The sequence below is a fragment of the Phalacrocorax aristotelis genome, chromosome 4 (assembly GCF_949628215.1).
Source record: "Phalacrocorax aristotelis chromosome 4, bGulAri2.1, whole genome shotgun sequence".
Taxonomy (NCBI): Eukaryota; Metazoa; Chordata; class Aves; order Suliformes; family Phalacrocoracidae; genus Phalacrocorax; species Phalacrocorax aristotelis.
The window spans coordinates 83,978,243-83,992,231 of record NC_134279.1 but is presented as its reverse complement, the minus strand read 5'-3'; the positions used below and the strand labels follow the sequence as shown (position 1 = coordinate 83,992,231).

At 61.2% G+C, this 13,989-nt stretch overlaps 1 protein-coding gene across 1 annotated transcript; it reads right to left on the bottom strand.

Moving 5' to 3' along the window:
- Positions 1–2,825: 2,825 nt before the first annotated feature.
- TEX261 (testis expressed 261) lies at positions 2,826–9,584 on the bottom strand. The gene is made up of 6 exons (XM_075092292.1): positions 9,419–9,584; positions 8,670–8,749; positions 8,043–8,196; positions 5,474–5,541; positions 4,637–4,760; positions 2,826–4,223 (listed from the first exon to the last, which is right to left on the bottom strand). The coding sequence occupies exons 1-6, from the start codon at positions 9,486–9,488 to the stop codon at positions 4,108–4,110; spliced, it is 612 nt and encodes a 203-aa protein (XP_074948393.1). The 5' UTR covers positions 9,489–9,584; the 3' UTR covers positions 2,826–4,107.
- Positions 9,585–13,989: the final 4,405 nt, after the last annotated feature.

The following is a 13,989-nucleotide window of genomic DNA, read 5'->3' as shown; positions in this document are numbered from 1 at the left end:
CCGCAGGGACGTGCAGGGCGTCAGGACACTAGTATGGGGTCAGGCACCTATGGAAGCGGGCACATACATCTGGCATCCCCTATAGAGGACTGGGCCAGGACTGCTCAACCCTGGGGGACAGGCAGGACCCTCTTTCCTTTCTAGTTTATTGGGTCACGCATCAGAGTGGTCGGGGGGGGGGGGGGGGGGGGGGGGGCAGCTGCTCCCGAGCGTCCCCCTTCCGCGCCACATCTCCTTCCAGGATAAAAACACACGCCTCGGCTGCAGCCCGGATTTACATTCCTTCCACTTCCAGCCAACGACCTCACGTTGCCTTTTTGGGTTTTTGGTTTTTTTTTTTTTTTGCAATAATTAAAGAGCCGTCTGGGATCAGAGTGAATGGCCCAAAGGAATAAGGACGTGCCAGGGAACCCGCTGCGGTGGCAGCGGGGAAAGGGCGAGCTGTTTCCTATGCCTCCGAGGAGGGGACAGGTCCCTTCCCGGGGTGCCGGCGGTGGCTGCGGTCCCGGGAACAGCCAGGCCAGGTCACTGTGTTACACCACTCCAGCCCTCTGCTTTATTTTTTAAATAGACTTTCCTTCTCCTTCTCGAAGGCGTAGACAACTTGAACTAAAATATTTAAGGCAAGGAGCTTATCCTTCTAATTACGAAGCGTTTCTCGCCCCGGCCTTTCGATTCTCTGGGCACCTGAGGGCTGCCATGTGGAAAGCAGACAAGGAAAAGCTGCTCGCGAGACTAAAGCTCACCAGACTGAAGGATGAATGTCAGCTCGTTGAACAGATCCTCTTACTGGAAAAGAGGGAAAGAGCCGCAGGGACCACACCACCAGGACCAGTTTGACCAGTTCAGAAAGCCCAGGGAGGCTGAAGCCAGGCTGACCCCCTGCTCCTCCTTCCCCGGCCACTGCTGAATTTCTCCAAATCCAGCTTTTGGGGTGACTCACGTGGCGAGGGACCCGGCGCCACCCGGCCCTCGCGCTTCGATCCCCGCCGAGCGCGGCCTCCCCTCGGCGCCGGGGGGGGGGAAATGCCGCGGCCCGAGCGCGGTTACTCATCGGCAGCCTGCCCTTTCCCACCGCCGCGCTCTGCCCGCTCTGTATCGAGTGAATTCCTCTCCCCTGATTACATCCTCCAAACACCCATGAAAATCAATGCCGGCTCCGCTCCCGTGGGACGGGAAAGCCGTGCCCCGCCGGCCGCACCGTCCCCAAGCCGCCGGAGCCGGGGGAGAGGTGCCGAGAGCTGCCGAGCAGAGACGCTTCGCGGGGCGGCTGCGTATTAATATATGTGGCTTTTAAATACTTAATCAAAGCAGTAATTCACACTTCTTTTTAAGCCGGAGCTTCTTGCGAACCCTCTGCAGGTGGATGCCGGGACACCCCTGCCTCGATCCTGCAAATGACAAAGGATTTTGTCTTATTCACCCAATTTGCCCCGTGTTTCAGGGCAGGGAACGGGGTGTTTTGACCCAAGCCGGGCTCCGGGGAGAGGGTGTGTTTTTGGTAGCCAGCCCCAGAGCTCTCTGCTCACAGCAGATGAAAGCCCAGCCAGGGAGCCGAGTGCGGTCCTCGCAGCTGTAGCCTTCGGGGCGGGAGGGAGGCTTTTTCTGATGCTCACCTTTCAAATATTTACAGGGTTTCACTCGCTGCCATCCAGTTACACAACTTATCGGAATCTGGTTCAGCTCAGAGAAATGTGTGTCATTAACATCTTAAACACCCGACGATCACAAGCAGTACTCGGGGAAAAATGGACTTGTCAGCTGGAAAAATACACAGTGATCTACCCTCGCTTTCTGGCTAAGTGAACGGGAAAACGAGGCTTAAAAAGACTCGGTAGAAGGGACGTTGAAGGTACCCGTCTTCCCCATTTTCACTGTTTCAGCAGTGGAGGAGTCCTGGGGCTCTGCTTTCACTGCTGTGCCCCAAGAAAGAGCCCTCCATCGCGCCCCGCTCCCCCCGCCCCGTGGCAGCGACAGCTCTCAAGGAGTTTTCCATCACTCCCGCCCCACGTTCAGAGAGACAAAACTAAATTTAAATCCCTGCCGTCCTCAGCTCCGCGGCCCGCACATCACGCAGCCCCAGCCTGGGGGGCTTCGCCTCGCCTGCCGCCCCCCGCCCGCGGATCTCGCCCGCCCCGGCCCATCTGGCTGCGCCCGAGGCGATGCAAACTGTTAAACGCAGCTTGGAGCAGAGCTGTGAACACATAGCCAGGAGCTTCCCGGCAGCCTGCTGCTCCCCACCTCCCTCCTCCGCGCCTGGAAAGCTATTTTTCAGTCTAAATTTGGTCACGCTTAAACCTGTCCATCAGGGAAGGGAGTAAAAGCATGCAGCTTGTCTCGCTGCTCGCCGCGGCGGGGACGGAGCACGGGCCCGGCCGCCCCCACGCTGTGGCCTTGAAGCAAAGTTACAGCACATCACCCAAGCTGGGGAGCAGCTCTTCCAGGAGCTTCCCAGCACTCTGGGCAAGGCCGATGGTTCTCTCCCCGCCACGCCCTTGCATCTTGCACGCTTTACCTGCAACTAATCACTCTGCTTTGCCTTCGGTGCTTTTACCTTCATTTCTCTGACTCCAGGATACCAAAGAGCTTTGTGCTGAAAACAGCCGCCTCCTGCTAACCCCTCTCAGCGATCAGCGCCTCCCAAGGCCTCCGTGATGCGCCTTCTGCAGCCCTCAGGTCCCCTCGATCGCTCTGGCAGCCTCTGCTATTTCTCTAATAAAATAAAAACAACCAGCGCGCACAGAGGGCGATTTCCCCGCGCGACACCGACTCAACACGGGAGCCGAACGCTCGTGAGCCGGAGGGACGACGCCACATCCAGCCTCTCTAATAAGGCAAGCTTCATCCGTAGCCTTTATTAGACGAGCAGCCCTCCAACAGAAACCACATTTCTATTAAACCAGCATCAAAACCTGTGTTAGCGGCCCCTGAACAAACCCAGGGGCAGGGAGGGGAGCGGCGGGACCACGTGCATCACCTTCGCCTTCAGAACTGGCCGCAAAATGAGCCGTTTTCCTTCCGAAACTCCCCAAAAAGCCTTCCCGAACCGTGAAATTGCGCAGCCGAGCTGGGGCGTCCCTGCGCTAGAGCCGCACGCAGCCCCGGCTCCTGGCTAGCACAGGCGGATCGAGCACAGGCTGAAAGTGACCAACAGTTAGGCAAAAAAAAAAGGGTTTTTTTATGATTACAAGAACAAAGGGATCACCTCCTCCTCAGTATGATCCTTTTTTCCTTTCCCTTTAGGACAGAGGGGAGGCCTGGCGACGTTAGCAGCCCAGGGAACACTGAGCAGACACCCAAGGGAAGCCAAGGCGACTCACTCAGCGCCTCACCCCCCTCACACGGCGCGGAGAATCGCTCTCTGTGAAACAGCTTCCCGGGGCCTCACCCGACCGGCCAGCACCGCCGCGGCGTCCCTGCCACGCGGGGAGGCTTCCCACAAAACCAGGGAAGAGTGAAAACGGTATTTCCAACATTGGAATCAAACAAAAAGCGACGTCGAGTCCTTCCAGGTCACCTCCCCACAGCTGCGGGGCGCAGGGAGAGGCGCCCGCCCCCGCGCTCCCCTCCCGACGCGGGGCATCCTCCAGCGCTGGCCGGCTCCCAGCAGGCCACGCGGCGGTTTGACAGTTTGATTACTTTATTTTCATTTTTTTTTCTCTAATTAATGGCTCTGCGTAAACCTCAGTTAAACGTTAAGCGCATTCTGCTGCCGCACCGAGGGAACCGTTCCCCCACAGCCAAACTACACAAACTCCTGGCTTTAAACCCCGGCAGATGACAGCATGTCCCGGGTCCCTGAGCAGGGTGGGCAGCGCCGGGGGGCCGGACCCCCCTTGCGCTCGGCCAGGGCCAAACATCCTCCTTGCGCACAGTCCCGGGGGATCAGCAGAGCTGTATAAAAAGGTGCGAGGCCTCCCCGTCTGTCTGTCCAGCGCCGCTGGCACCTCCAGCCATCGCCCAGTTTATTCATTCCCAGCAAAATCCCTTCTGGAGGCATCGAGGAGGGTCCGAGCGAGGCCTGGAACAGTGCTGCCTCACAGCCCTCTGCACAGTTTGGGTCTGCCTTGCTCCTTCACCGCAGCCGAGGCCGGCTGCATCCAGGGCTCAGTAAATCTTCTGTCGGCTGGGCAGGATGGCCTCCTTGATGAAAGAGAAGATGAGGAGGATGCCGGAGCGTTTGCCCCTCTTCCCCTTGGTGAAGTAGTTGGAGACCACGTCGTCTGCGGAGAGAAGGGAAGAACAATCAGACCCAAACCCACCAACGGCCATGGGAGCCCTGGGATGGGTTGTTTGGTTTCAGGGCAAGGCATGAGCTGCCTTTAAAGCACGGAAGTTTCTGGTTTGCTCACATCTGGCCTCCCTGGGTATTTCAGTAAGCCGTTGCTGGGGAGCCCAAATCCCAGACTCACTTTCTTGAGCTGTAGGGAGAGTCCAGGGAAAGTGACAGGGCCCCAGGACTGGAGAGGTGCAGAGTGTAAAGCTGGAACAGCCCCCCGTGCTCCTCACCCTCACCCTGCAGAAGCCTCCCCCCACCCTGCCTCGGCTTTTGGCAGGGTTTACCCGACCAGCCGCTCCCCTTCCGTCCTCCGTGCAACGGGAACGGGGCGCGTCGAGCACAGGCCCCTGCCAAAACCCAGCTCCCGAGGAGCGCTCACCTCCAGCTGCACCGTGGAAGGCAGGACGTTCTCTCCAGCCGACAAAGAGACAAAAAATGCGAAAGGAATTAACCACAGGCAGAAGGTGAAGTAGGCGAGAACCTGCGGGCAGAGCAGGAGAGGCGGTGAGAGCCGAGCCGCGGCGCGCTCGCTGCCGCTTCGCACGCTGAATTCTGGCCGGGCTGACACCCCCGAGCGCCGCCTCTGCCCCCCTACGTACACCCCGGGTTTCAACCTGAACCCCAGGAGAAGCGTTACATTTCATCAAAAGGTGTAGGGTTTTTTTATTTTAGTGGGTTTTTTTTCTTTGTTTTTAAAATTTGTGCTAAGTGGCAGCTACTGCTGGGCCTGAACAAGCCCCTCTGTGAATTCGCACCTTCGCCCTGGCAGGTGCAAGGGCGGGGACACAGAAGAACCAGCACGTCAGAGACATAAAAATAATGAGGAGCAATTACGCCAAAAGGGAAGCGATTTGCGGTTGGCTTGTAAAAAGAATATTAAAAATAGTATTATTTTCTAGTTTTCCTAAGTTTTTAGCATTTCAGAGAAAAAAAAATAAATCTGTGTTTAAGATTCAATATTTCTTCTGCCCTTGAGCTTTAAAAGCCCAAGTCCACGCCTGAGAAAAGAAACTGCCACGTCCCTGGTACTTCTGAGGGAACAAGCACAGGAACCCCCAGGGAAAGGCTGCGAAAAAATATCCTCCGCGTGTCTTACTGCTGACTGGAAAAATGACATTTTCCTCCTCGCCTCTCCCCGCAGCAGCTCCGCGCTGGCTGGAAGAACAGGGACCGACTCCTTCCCAAAGGTCTCACCTCAGAGAACAGGTAATACTCCTCGGCGAAGTACTGGAACGCTAAGTAGTGATTGAATATAACCAGCACTGCCAAAGGAAAACACAGCAAAGTCAGTCTCCAGCCTGGAAGAAACACCGTCGGTGCATTCCAAGGCCCCCGGAGGAGGACATCCACCTCTGGAGACCCCACGAGGAGCAGCTCCTCCCTGCTGCGCGCCCCGTTCCCCGCCGCCCCTCGACACCTGGAGTCCTGCTGCTGCTAAAATATTTTCACGCGTCTGGTGAGAAACGGCGTGAGGAGCCAGCGCCCCCCGCCCAGCTCCGCTCCTCTGCGCAGCCCCAGGCGAGTCCCTCGTCCCGTCGGTGCTTTATCCTCCGTGTCCCCGAGGGCACCCCGGAGAGCCCAGCCTGACACTTGCTAATGCTGTGCAGTGCCGAGAAGCGAAAAAACCCCACGTCCCCAAGAGCTGCTGTGGAGAGAAGCTCTTCTGCCATCTGTAAACCAAGTCAAGCTGAAACGCGGCCAGGACGGTAGGGTTAACGCTGCCCTCAGCGGCGAAAAAACATCACTTAGTCATCAAGAGGCAGGAGTCAGAGCCTCCTTTGGCCTTTTATTTGAGATGCCACGACAGCAGCCCCAGCCCAGGAGCACTGGGTCAGTGGAGCCCCGGTACGAGACAGCCCCGGTACGCGACGCTGCATCCCGCACTGCTTTATGGTCCTCTCCAGCCTGAGGACGGCACCGAAGGTCCGGGTCTGCCAGAAAACGCAGCTCCTGATCTACGCACCACGGGAGAGCTACGCTCGCTTTCAAGGAGCGGACAAAATCCCGCCTAAGCAAATGCTTTGAGGAGCAAAGGTGTTTTAGTCACCACAGACAGTACCCTGAAATATGCCTAAGGACTGCAGAAAGTCAGGCCAGAAGAAATTTTGCCCGTTCGCTACTTCAGGCGTTGCCACGAATCACTCAGAGCAGAGATCTGAAGTCAGATCCACGCACGGGAAGCTAAAATACGCAGGAGACTCGGCAGCTTGCAGTGGGAGGGAAACTTTTGGCCTCCTCAAGCAGCCAAAAACCAGTTTAGCTGGCAGAGCTCCCAGCCCAGCACCCCAGGCCCAGCGGCGGAGCTGCTCCAGGCTCAGCCTACGACACGGCTCCGGCCGTTCATCAGCTGAGCGTGGCAGGCAAGCGACTACGCTGCCCACTTCGACCAAAACACCTGTGCTGCTAATTTAAGCCCCTGCCCGACCCTGCGCCGGCTGCTCGGGAGGGAGGAGAGGCCCAGGCAGCCCGCAGGCACGGGCTCGGCAAAAACCGCAGGGAAGGTGCAAACGTGAATTATAAAAATCCCTGATTTAAGCTCGGCAGCTTTTCTAACAGTAACCCAGAGGAACTTCCACATTAGTTGCAGGCATGTGTCTCAAAGCTTTTCTTTCTCTAAACATTGCCTCCTTACAATGACACGCATGGTGTCGCACAGTCCAGCGTAACGTCAGGCTGTAATTACACGCGCCAGGTTTTTCAGTGTGCTTCAAAACGCTCCGGCTCTTTACCAAGACCCAGTGACCGCCCAGAGCCGACCTGCAGGGTGGACACCGAGCCGGGATCTTGTTTTCCTGGTGCTGCCACCTCAGTCTGGAGCAGAGCCAGCCAGAGGGTGAAGCAGAAGGTGCCTGGGGAAGCCCAGAGCCCTTGGCTCTTCCCCGAAGGCACTTCGCACACCACTGGGCCCAGCCCACGATTATCGCAGCCACATCACAAACCGCAATTAAGAAAGTACCGCACAAAGCTCAAAGTCCTTTGAAAAGCCACAGGCTGGAAGAGCAAAACCCAAACCTCGAGAAGGCCCTGGGGGTGCTGGGGGGCAGCGAGGTGACCCTGAGCCAGCACCAGGCCCTTGGGGCCAAGGGGGCCAGCGGTGTCCTGGGGTGCATGGAAAGGAGTGTGGGCAGCAGGGCGAGGGAGGTTCTCCTCCCCCTCTGCTCTGCCCCAGTGAGGCCACACCTGGGGGGCTGCGTCCAGTTCTGGGCCCCCAGTTCAAGAAGGGCAGGGAACTGCTGGAGCAAGGCCAGCGCAGAGCTGCCAAGGGGATCAGGGGCTGGAGCATCTCCCTTGGGAGGAAAGGCTGAGAGACCTGGGCTTGTTCAGCCTGGAGAAGAGAAGGCTGAGGGGGGATCTCATCAGTGCCTATAAATACCTGAAGGGCGGGTGTCAGGGGGATGGGGCCGGGCTCTTTTCAGCGGTGCCCAACGCCAGGCCAAGGGGCCACGGGCACAAGCTGGAACATGGGAAGCTCCACCTGAACATGAGGAGAAACCCCTTTGCTGTGCGGGTGCCAGAGCAGGGGCACAGGCTGCCCAGAGAGGCTGTGGGGTCCCTTCCCTGGAGACATTCACCCCCCGCCTGGACGCGGCCCTGTGCCCCTGCTCTGGGTGTGCCTGCTCCAGCAGGGGTGGGACAGGGTGAGCTCCAGAGGTCCCTTCCAAACCCCTGGCAGTCTGGGATGCTGTGATGAGGTTTCCTCCGCCCCGACACCTGCTCCCACCCCAGTGCCCGCACCCCACAGGAAGGCAACGTCCCCACTCACCGCAGGACAGGATGAAATTGGAGGACGTCAGGACGATGAAGGGGAAGGTCTGCAGCAAACCAAAGTAGACCAGGTTGGTGAAGAGCCCCACACCCACCATGAAACCGGGAAAATGTTCGAAGAGGTAGAGGCCGACCAGCACGGCCGAGGAGAACTGGAAGAAAGAATGGGGCTTACCTGGGGTGCAGACGGGACTGCACCCAGATGTGCAGGCAGGAATCCTGCCACTATCAAGGTGTTTTTTAGGTGCTCTGATGGCACCACATCTCCCCATGCACCTCCCGCTCAGCACCAGCCCCTTGGGAAAGGTCCAAGCGGGAATCTCGCTTCGCTGCTGCGGCTCTTGGTAGGACACACTGTGGCTGGGCTGCAGTTTCCCCAGCCAAGGTATCGCCCAGGAGGGGTTACAGCAGGATCACCACCTCCCCAGTGAAGCCAAGTGCCGATCGAAGCAGCCCCTGCCAGCCTCCCTCCTCAGGAGCCGAAGCCACCCTGGGATGCGGGAGCTTCCCGAGCGCTCGACCCCTCCACACAGAGCCCACGTCCCATGCCACAGCCATGCTGCCGCCCCGGGGAGGGGTGGGGTTCGGCAAGGAGCCGCCCGTTTCTGCAAGCACAGGGACTCACCCAGATCATGTATTTGATTATCCTCCTGGTGACAACCGTGTATTCCTCGATCAGCTCCGCCAGGTAATACAGCCCAGCAGCTGCGGGAGAAATGCCTGCTTCTGGGGTACCCACAGGACCCACGGGCACCCAGGGGACCCCCCCCCCCCCCCCAATCCTTGGGGCACCTACAGCACCTCAGGGGCACCCAGGGGAGCACCCCCAAGACCTGGGGTACACACAGGACCTCTGGAGCATCCAGGGGAGCATCCCCAGGATCTGGGGTACCCACAGGACTTCAGGGGCTCCCAGGGGAGGCCCCCAATCTTTGGGGCACCTACAGGACCTCAGGGGCACCAGGGGAGGCCCCCAATCTTTGGGGCACCTACAGGACCTCAGGGGCACCCAGGGGAGCACCCCAATCCTTGGGACACCTACAGAACCTCAAGGTCACCTAGGGGAGCACCCCCAGGATCTGGGGTACACACAGGACCTCAGGGGCACCCAGGGGACCCCCCCTCCCATCCCTGGGGTACCCACAGGACCCAGGGGATCCCCCCAATCCCTGGAGCACCCGGTGGCCCTCGGCACGCCCCGGCCCACGGGAGGTGCTGGCCCAGGCGGCCCCAAACCCGGTCCCCGCAGGAGCTTCCCCCCCGCCCCCCTTGCCGAGAACCATACGACATATCGCGACATCCCCGGGGAGCAGCCTAGGGCCGGGCCCAGACCCCGCGGCGGCGGCCGCACCCCCCGAAGGTCGGCGGGCTCACCGATGGCCAGGGTGACGAAGGCCACCTGGATGAGGAGGGAGAACCAGCTCAGGGCGTAGATGAACCACATGGCGGGGAGGGAGAGGCCGGGCCCCGCCGCCCCCGGCTCCGGCTCCCGCTGCGGCGGCGGCCCTGACCACGCGGCGCCGGAACAAACAAGGCGCGGCCAGCGCGGCCACCGCCCGCTTTATAGCGCCCCCTGCAGGCCGGGAGGGCTCCCGCACCGCCCCCGGGGCGGGGATACCCCAAAACGCCCGGGGAGCCCCAGAATCACACACGGACAGCGAACAGCGGGGCACCCCGAAGCGAACAGGGACCTCCCTCCCCAAGCCGTATTTGAACCCCAAAAACTGTACAGGACACCGAACCATACAGGGGACCCCCCCCAAACCGTACAGGGACCTCGAAGTATACGGCGACCCCCCCCATATTGTACAGGGACCCCCCCAAACTGTACAAGGATCCCCAAAAACCGTATAGGGACCCCGACCCACGCAGGGACCCCCTGAACCATAGAGGGATGCCCCAAACCCATACAGGGTCCCTAAACTGCACAGGGACCCCCCCCAACCGTATGGGAACCCCCAAAACTGTACAAGACACCAAACCATACAGGGACACCCGCAACCGTACAGGGACCCTGAACTGTTCACCGACCCCGACCCCTGTACTGTACAGGGACCCCAAACCATACAGGGGCCTCCTCAACTGTACAGGGACCCCAAAAACAGTACAGCATCCCCAAACCGCACAGGGACCCCCCAAACTGTACAGGCACCCAGAAGTATACAGCGACCCCCCCATACTGTACAGGGACCCCGACCTGTACAGGGAACCCCTCAACTGTACAAGGACCCCCCAAAACCGTACAGTGACCCTAACCTACACAGAGACTCCCCGAACTGCAGAGAGTTACCCCAAAACCCTACAGGGTCCCCAAAACTGCATAGGAACCCCCAACAGCACAGGGGTGCCCTAAACTGCAGAGGCCCTCCCAAACCCTACGGCAACCCTCAAAACTGTACAGGACACCAAGCCATACAGGGACACCCCCCCGACTATACAGGGACCCCCCAAACAGCACAGGGACCCCCAAAAATGTATAGGGACTCCCAGCCACATTGGGACTTTCTGAACTGCAGAGGGGTACCCCAAAACCATACAGGGTCCCCAAACAGCACAGGGACCCCCAAAACCGTATAGTGACCCCCAGCCACACAGGGATGCTCAAAACTGCACAGGGACCACGCCCCCCAAAATAAATGGGGACCTTGAACAGTATGGGGACACCCCAAAACCATACAGGGACCCCCAAACCACACAAAGATCCCCCCAAACCGTACAGGGACTCCAAACTGCATGGGGACCCCCTCCAAACTGTACAGGGAACCCCCCAAACCTGTGTAGGGACCCCTGAAACCATATAGAGACCCCCTGACCTCTATAGAGATCCCCCTCCACATGTATAGGGATACCTCCTGCATGTCTATAAGGGTCCCCTGCACCTAAATATGGACCCCCTGCCCAGCCATACAGGCTCCCCCATAGGGACCCCTCATGCCATATAGGGACCCCTGCACCCATTTGGGGATTCCCATACAGGGAACCCCCTGCAACTCATGTACAGACTCCCTTCACCTGTATAGGAGCCCTTGCAGCTGTATAGGGGCCCCACAACCTGTACAGGGACTCAGAAGCCATGTGGGGACGCCTGGGACCCAGCACCCATATAGGTACCCCTGTCTCTATACAGAGACCGTCTGCACCCATATAGGGACTCTCTCCATCCATATAGGGATCCCTACATCTACCTAGGGACCCTGGTCTGGGACCCCAGCACCCATATAGGACCCCTTCCACCTATAGGGGACCCTCTGCATCCATATAGTGTCTCCCTGCACCCATATAGGTATCCTTGCACTCACATGGGGACCCCAGGCTGGGACCCCCTGCACCCACATAGGCACCTTGCAGGGCGCCCCACCCCAGCACCCTCCTGCCGGGCCAAAACCTGACCCATGGCATGTCTGGGGCTGACCTCTCCCCACCCCAAAGCTTGGGGACACCCCGGGGGTCCCTCAGCCTCTTCCCTCCCCTGCAGCTACACCGGGATGCACTGGGCTGTACTGGGTTGGTACCGGGCTGCACTGGGTGTCACTGGGCCGCACTGGGTGTCACTGGGCTGCACTGGGCCAGCATGAGGTCCCAGTCTCGAGAGGGGACGGGACGAGCTCCCGGGCAGGACCCATCACGCCTGCACCCCTTTCTCTGCATGCCCCCTGCACCAGCACCCGCACCCCACCGGCACCCACTCCCCACCGGGGCTGGCCGGGGCACGGGGAGGGGGCTCAGAAGAGCTCTTTGCACCCACACTTCGCCTCCCTGTGCCCGGCATCGCCCGGTTTGCACTCACCTCCTGGGGTCTGCAGCTTTGGGGCAAGCTTAGCACACCCCTGGCACCCTCCTGCAGCCCCTGCAGCCCCTCTGCACCTCCCTGCACTCCCTGCACCCTGCTGCACCCCCCGCACCCTGCTGCACCCCCCTGCACTCTCCTGCAAACCCCTGCACCCTCCTGCACCCTCCTACAACTGCTTCCACCCTCCTACAACTCCTTGCACCCTCCTGCATCCCCCCTGCACTCTCCTGCAAGCCATGCATCCCCCCTGTATCCCCCTGCACCCCCCCCTGCACCGCCCTTCATGCTCCTTCATCCCCCCATCCCCTGCACCCCCCGCCCCCCACCCCCCTACAACCCCCTGTACTCCTCCTGCCCCCCCAGCACCCTTCTGCATCCCCCCCCCCCCGCACCCCCATCTCCCCCCAGCCTTGCAGGCACTGCCCCTCTCCCCCCATCTCCCATCTCCCCCGGCCCCCGTAGCCCTCTCGGTGCCCAGAGCACCCACAGGACAGTGGGGTGCAGCTCAGCCCCCACCCGCTCCGCTGGGCAGAAGCAGGGAGACCCCCGCGGCAGGGGGGCAGCGCGGGCAGAGCGGGCGAGGAAGCAAACGGCCTCCGCTTGTGCCAGCAGCACGCTGTTATTGTAGGGTTGCAAGAGAAACGGCTTATTTACCCCGGTGTTGTCACAGGGTTCGAGAGACGAGGGTTGCACCCCCCGAGCTGTTATTGTAGGGTCGCCCCGCGCTGCGCCCCCGCAGCGGGGCAGCCCCTGGGAGCACCCACCCGAGGGTGGCCGGGCAGCACCCCCAGTTCGGGGCAGGGCTGAGCGGGGTGCAGGGTCCTGGTGCTGGCAGGGTCCGGCCTCGCTTCGAGCCGCTCCCCTGGGGCTCCCACAGATGCTTTGTCGCTGCTGCCACTGTGTCCCCCCGGGGAGCTCAGGGTGCACTTTGGGGTGCATGACCATCCCTGTCCCCCCAAGCTCGGGGTGCCCTGCAGCGTGACAGGGAGCAAAGCAGCCTGCTGGGCTTTGCTGGCTTCACCCCGAAAGTGCTCGGGGCGCAGCAGCGTTTTCCCGCCCACCGTCAGCTCCCAGCACCCGGAGCTGGGGGGCGAGGATGTTGCTCCCTGAGGGGTGGGTGGGCGTGGGGCTGCAGCACCCATGGGGCTCCCCCAACTTCAGCGGCTGCCGCCCCACCACACCTCGCTCCCCCAAACCTTGCTGAGGCTCTGGGGAGTGCGTGGGGGGTTGCGTGTGCGGGGGGTGTAAGTGCGGGGGGGTGCAGTGGGGTGTGTACTTCTGCATGGGGGGGGTGCAAGGGTTGGGGGGTGGGGGTGCAGAGGCCAGGCCCACGGTCCCCGCGCTGCTGCGGCAGTGGCAGCCCGATGCTAATGCACCCTGGTACGTCTGGCAGCGGCTGCCAGGCCTGGCGCTGACCCTGGGGACTCAGTGACCGAGCCCTGACCCTCATGTGGGGGCTCCAGACCAGCCCCCCCAGCCCCGGCCCCGGGGCCGCTCTGGGCAGCCAGGAGCTGAGTGGGGGGGAAGGGGCAGCAGGGCCGGTGCTCGGCACCGGGAGAGGGTGCACCTGTGGGTGCAGGTGTGGGTGCGCGTGTGGGTGCAGGTGTGGGTGCTGTGTGGTTGGATGCTGCTGTGACCCTCGGAATGCCCCTTCTGCTCCGTGTCTCCCAGCCTTGCCCCACTGGGTGCAGAGGGTCCCTGCGCTCCCCTGGAGCATCCCTCGACAAGCCACTTCTTCCTGCTGACGCTGCTGCTCTGCTCCTGCCAGCGCCCTTCCTGACTGCACTGCTTCTACCTGCACTGCTCCTGCCCACCCTGTTCCTGCTCTTGCCTGTGCTGCTCCTGCTCCTGCTCCTGCCCCTGCTCCTGCCCCTGTCCCTGCCCCTGCTCCTGCCCCTGTCCCTGCTCCTACCCCTGCTATTGCCCCTGCCCCTGCCCCTGCCCCTGCCCCTGCTCCTACCCCTGCCCCTGCCCCTGCCCCTGCTCCTGCCCCTGCTCCTGCCCCTGCCCCTCCTCCTGCTCCTGCTCCTGCCCCTTCCCGTGCCCCTGCTCCTGCCCCTGCCCCTGCCCCTGCCCCTGCCCCTGCCCCTGCTCCTACCCCTGCTCCTGCCCCTGCTCCTGCCCCTGCCCCTCCTCCTGCTCCTGCTCCTGCCCC

Excerpts from the sequence above, each read along its gene's own strand:
- TEX261 (XM_075092292.1), bottom strand. The coding sequence starts at position 9,488 with ATGTGGTTCATCTACGCCCTGAGCTGGTTCTCCCTCCTCATCCAGGTG. Across the intron at positions 5,542-8,042 it reads CAATTTCATCCTGTCCTGCG|TGCTGGTTATATTCAATCAC; the intron begins GTGAGTGGGGAC and ends TTCCTTTGGCAG. Across the intron at positions 4,761-5,473 it reads AGTATTACCTGTTCTCTGAG|GTTCTCGCCTACTTCACCTT; the intron begins GTGAGACCTTTG and ends CTCTGCCCGCAG.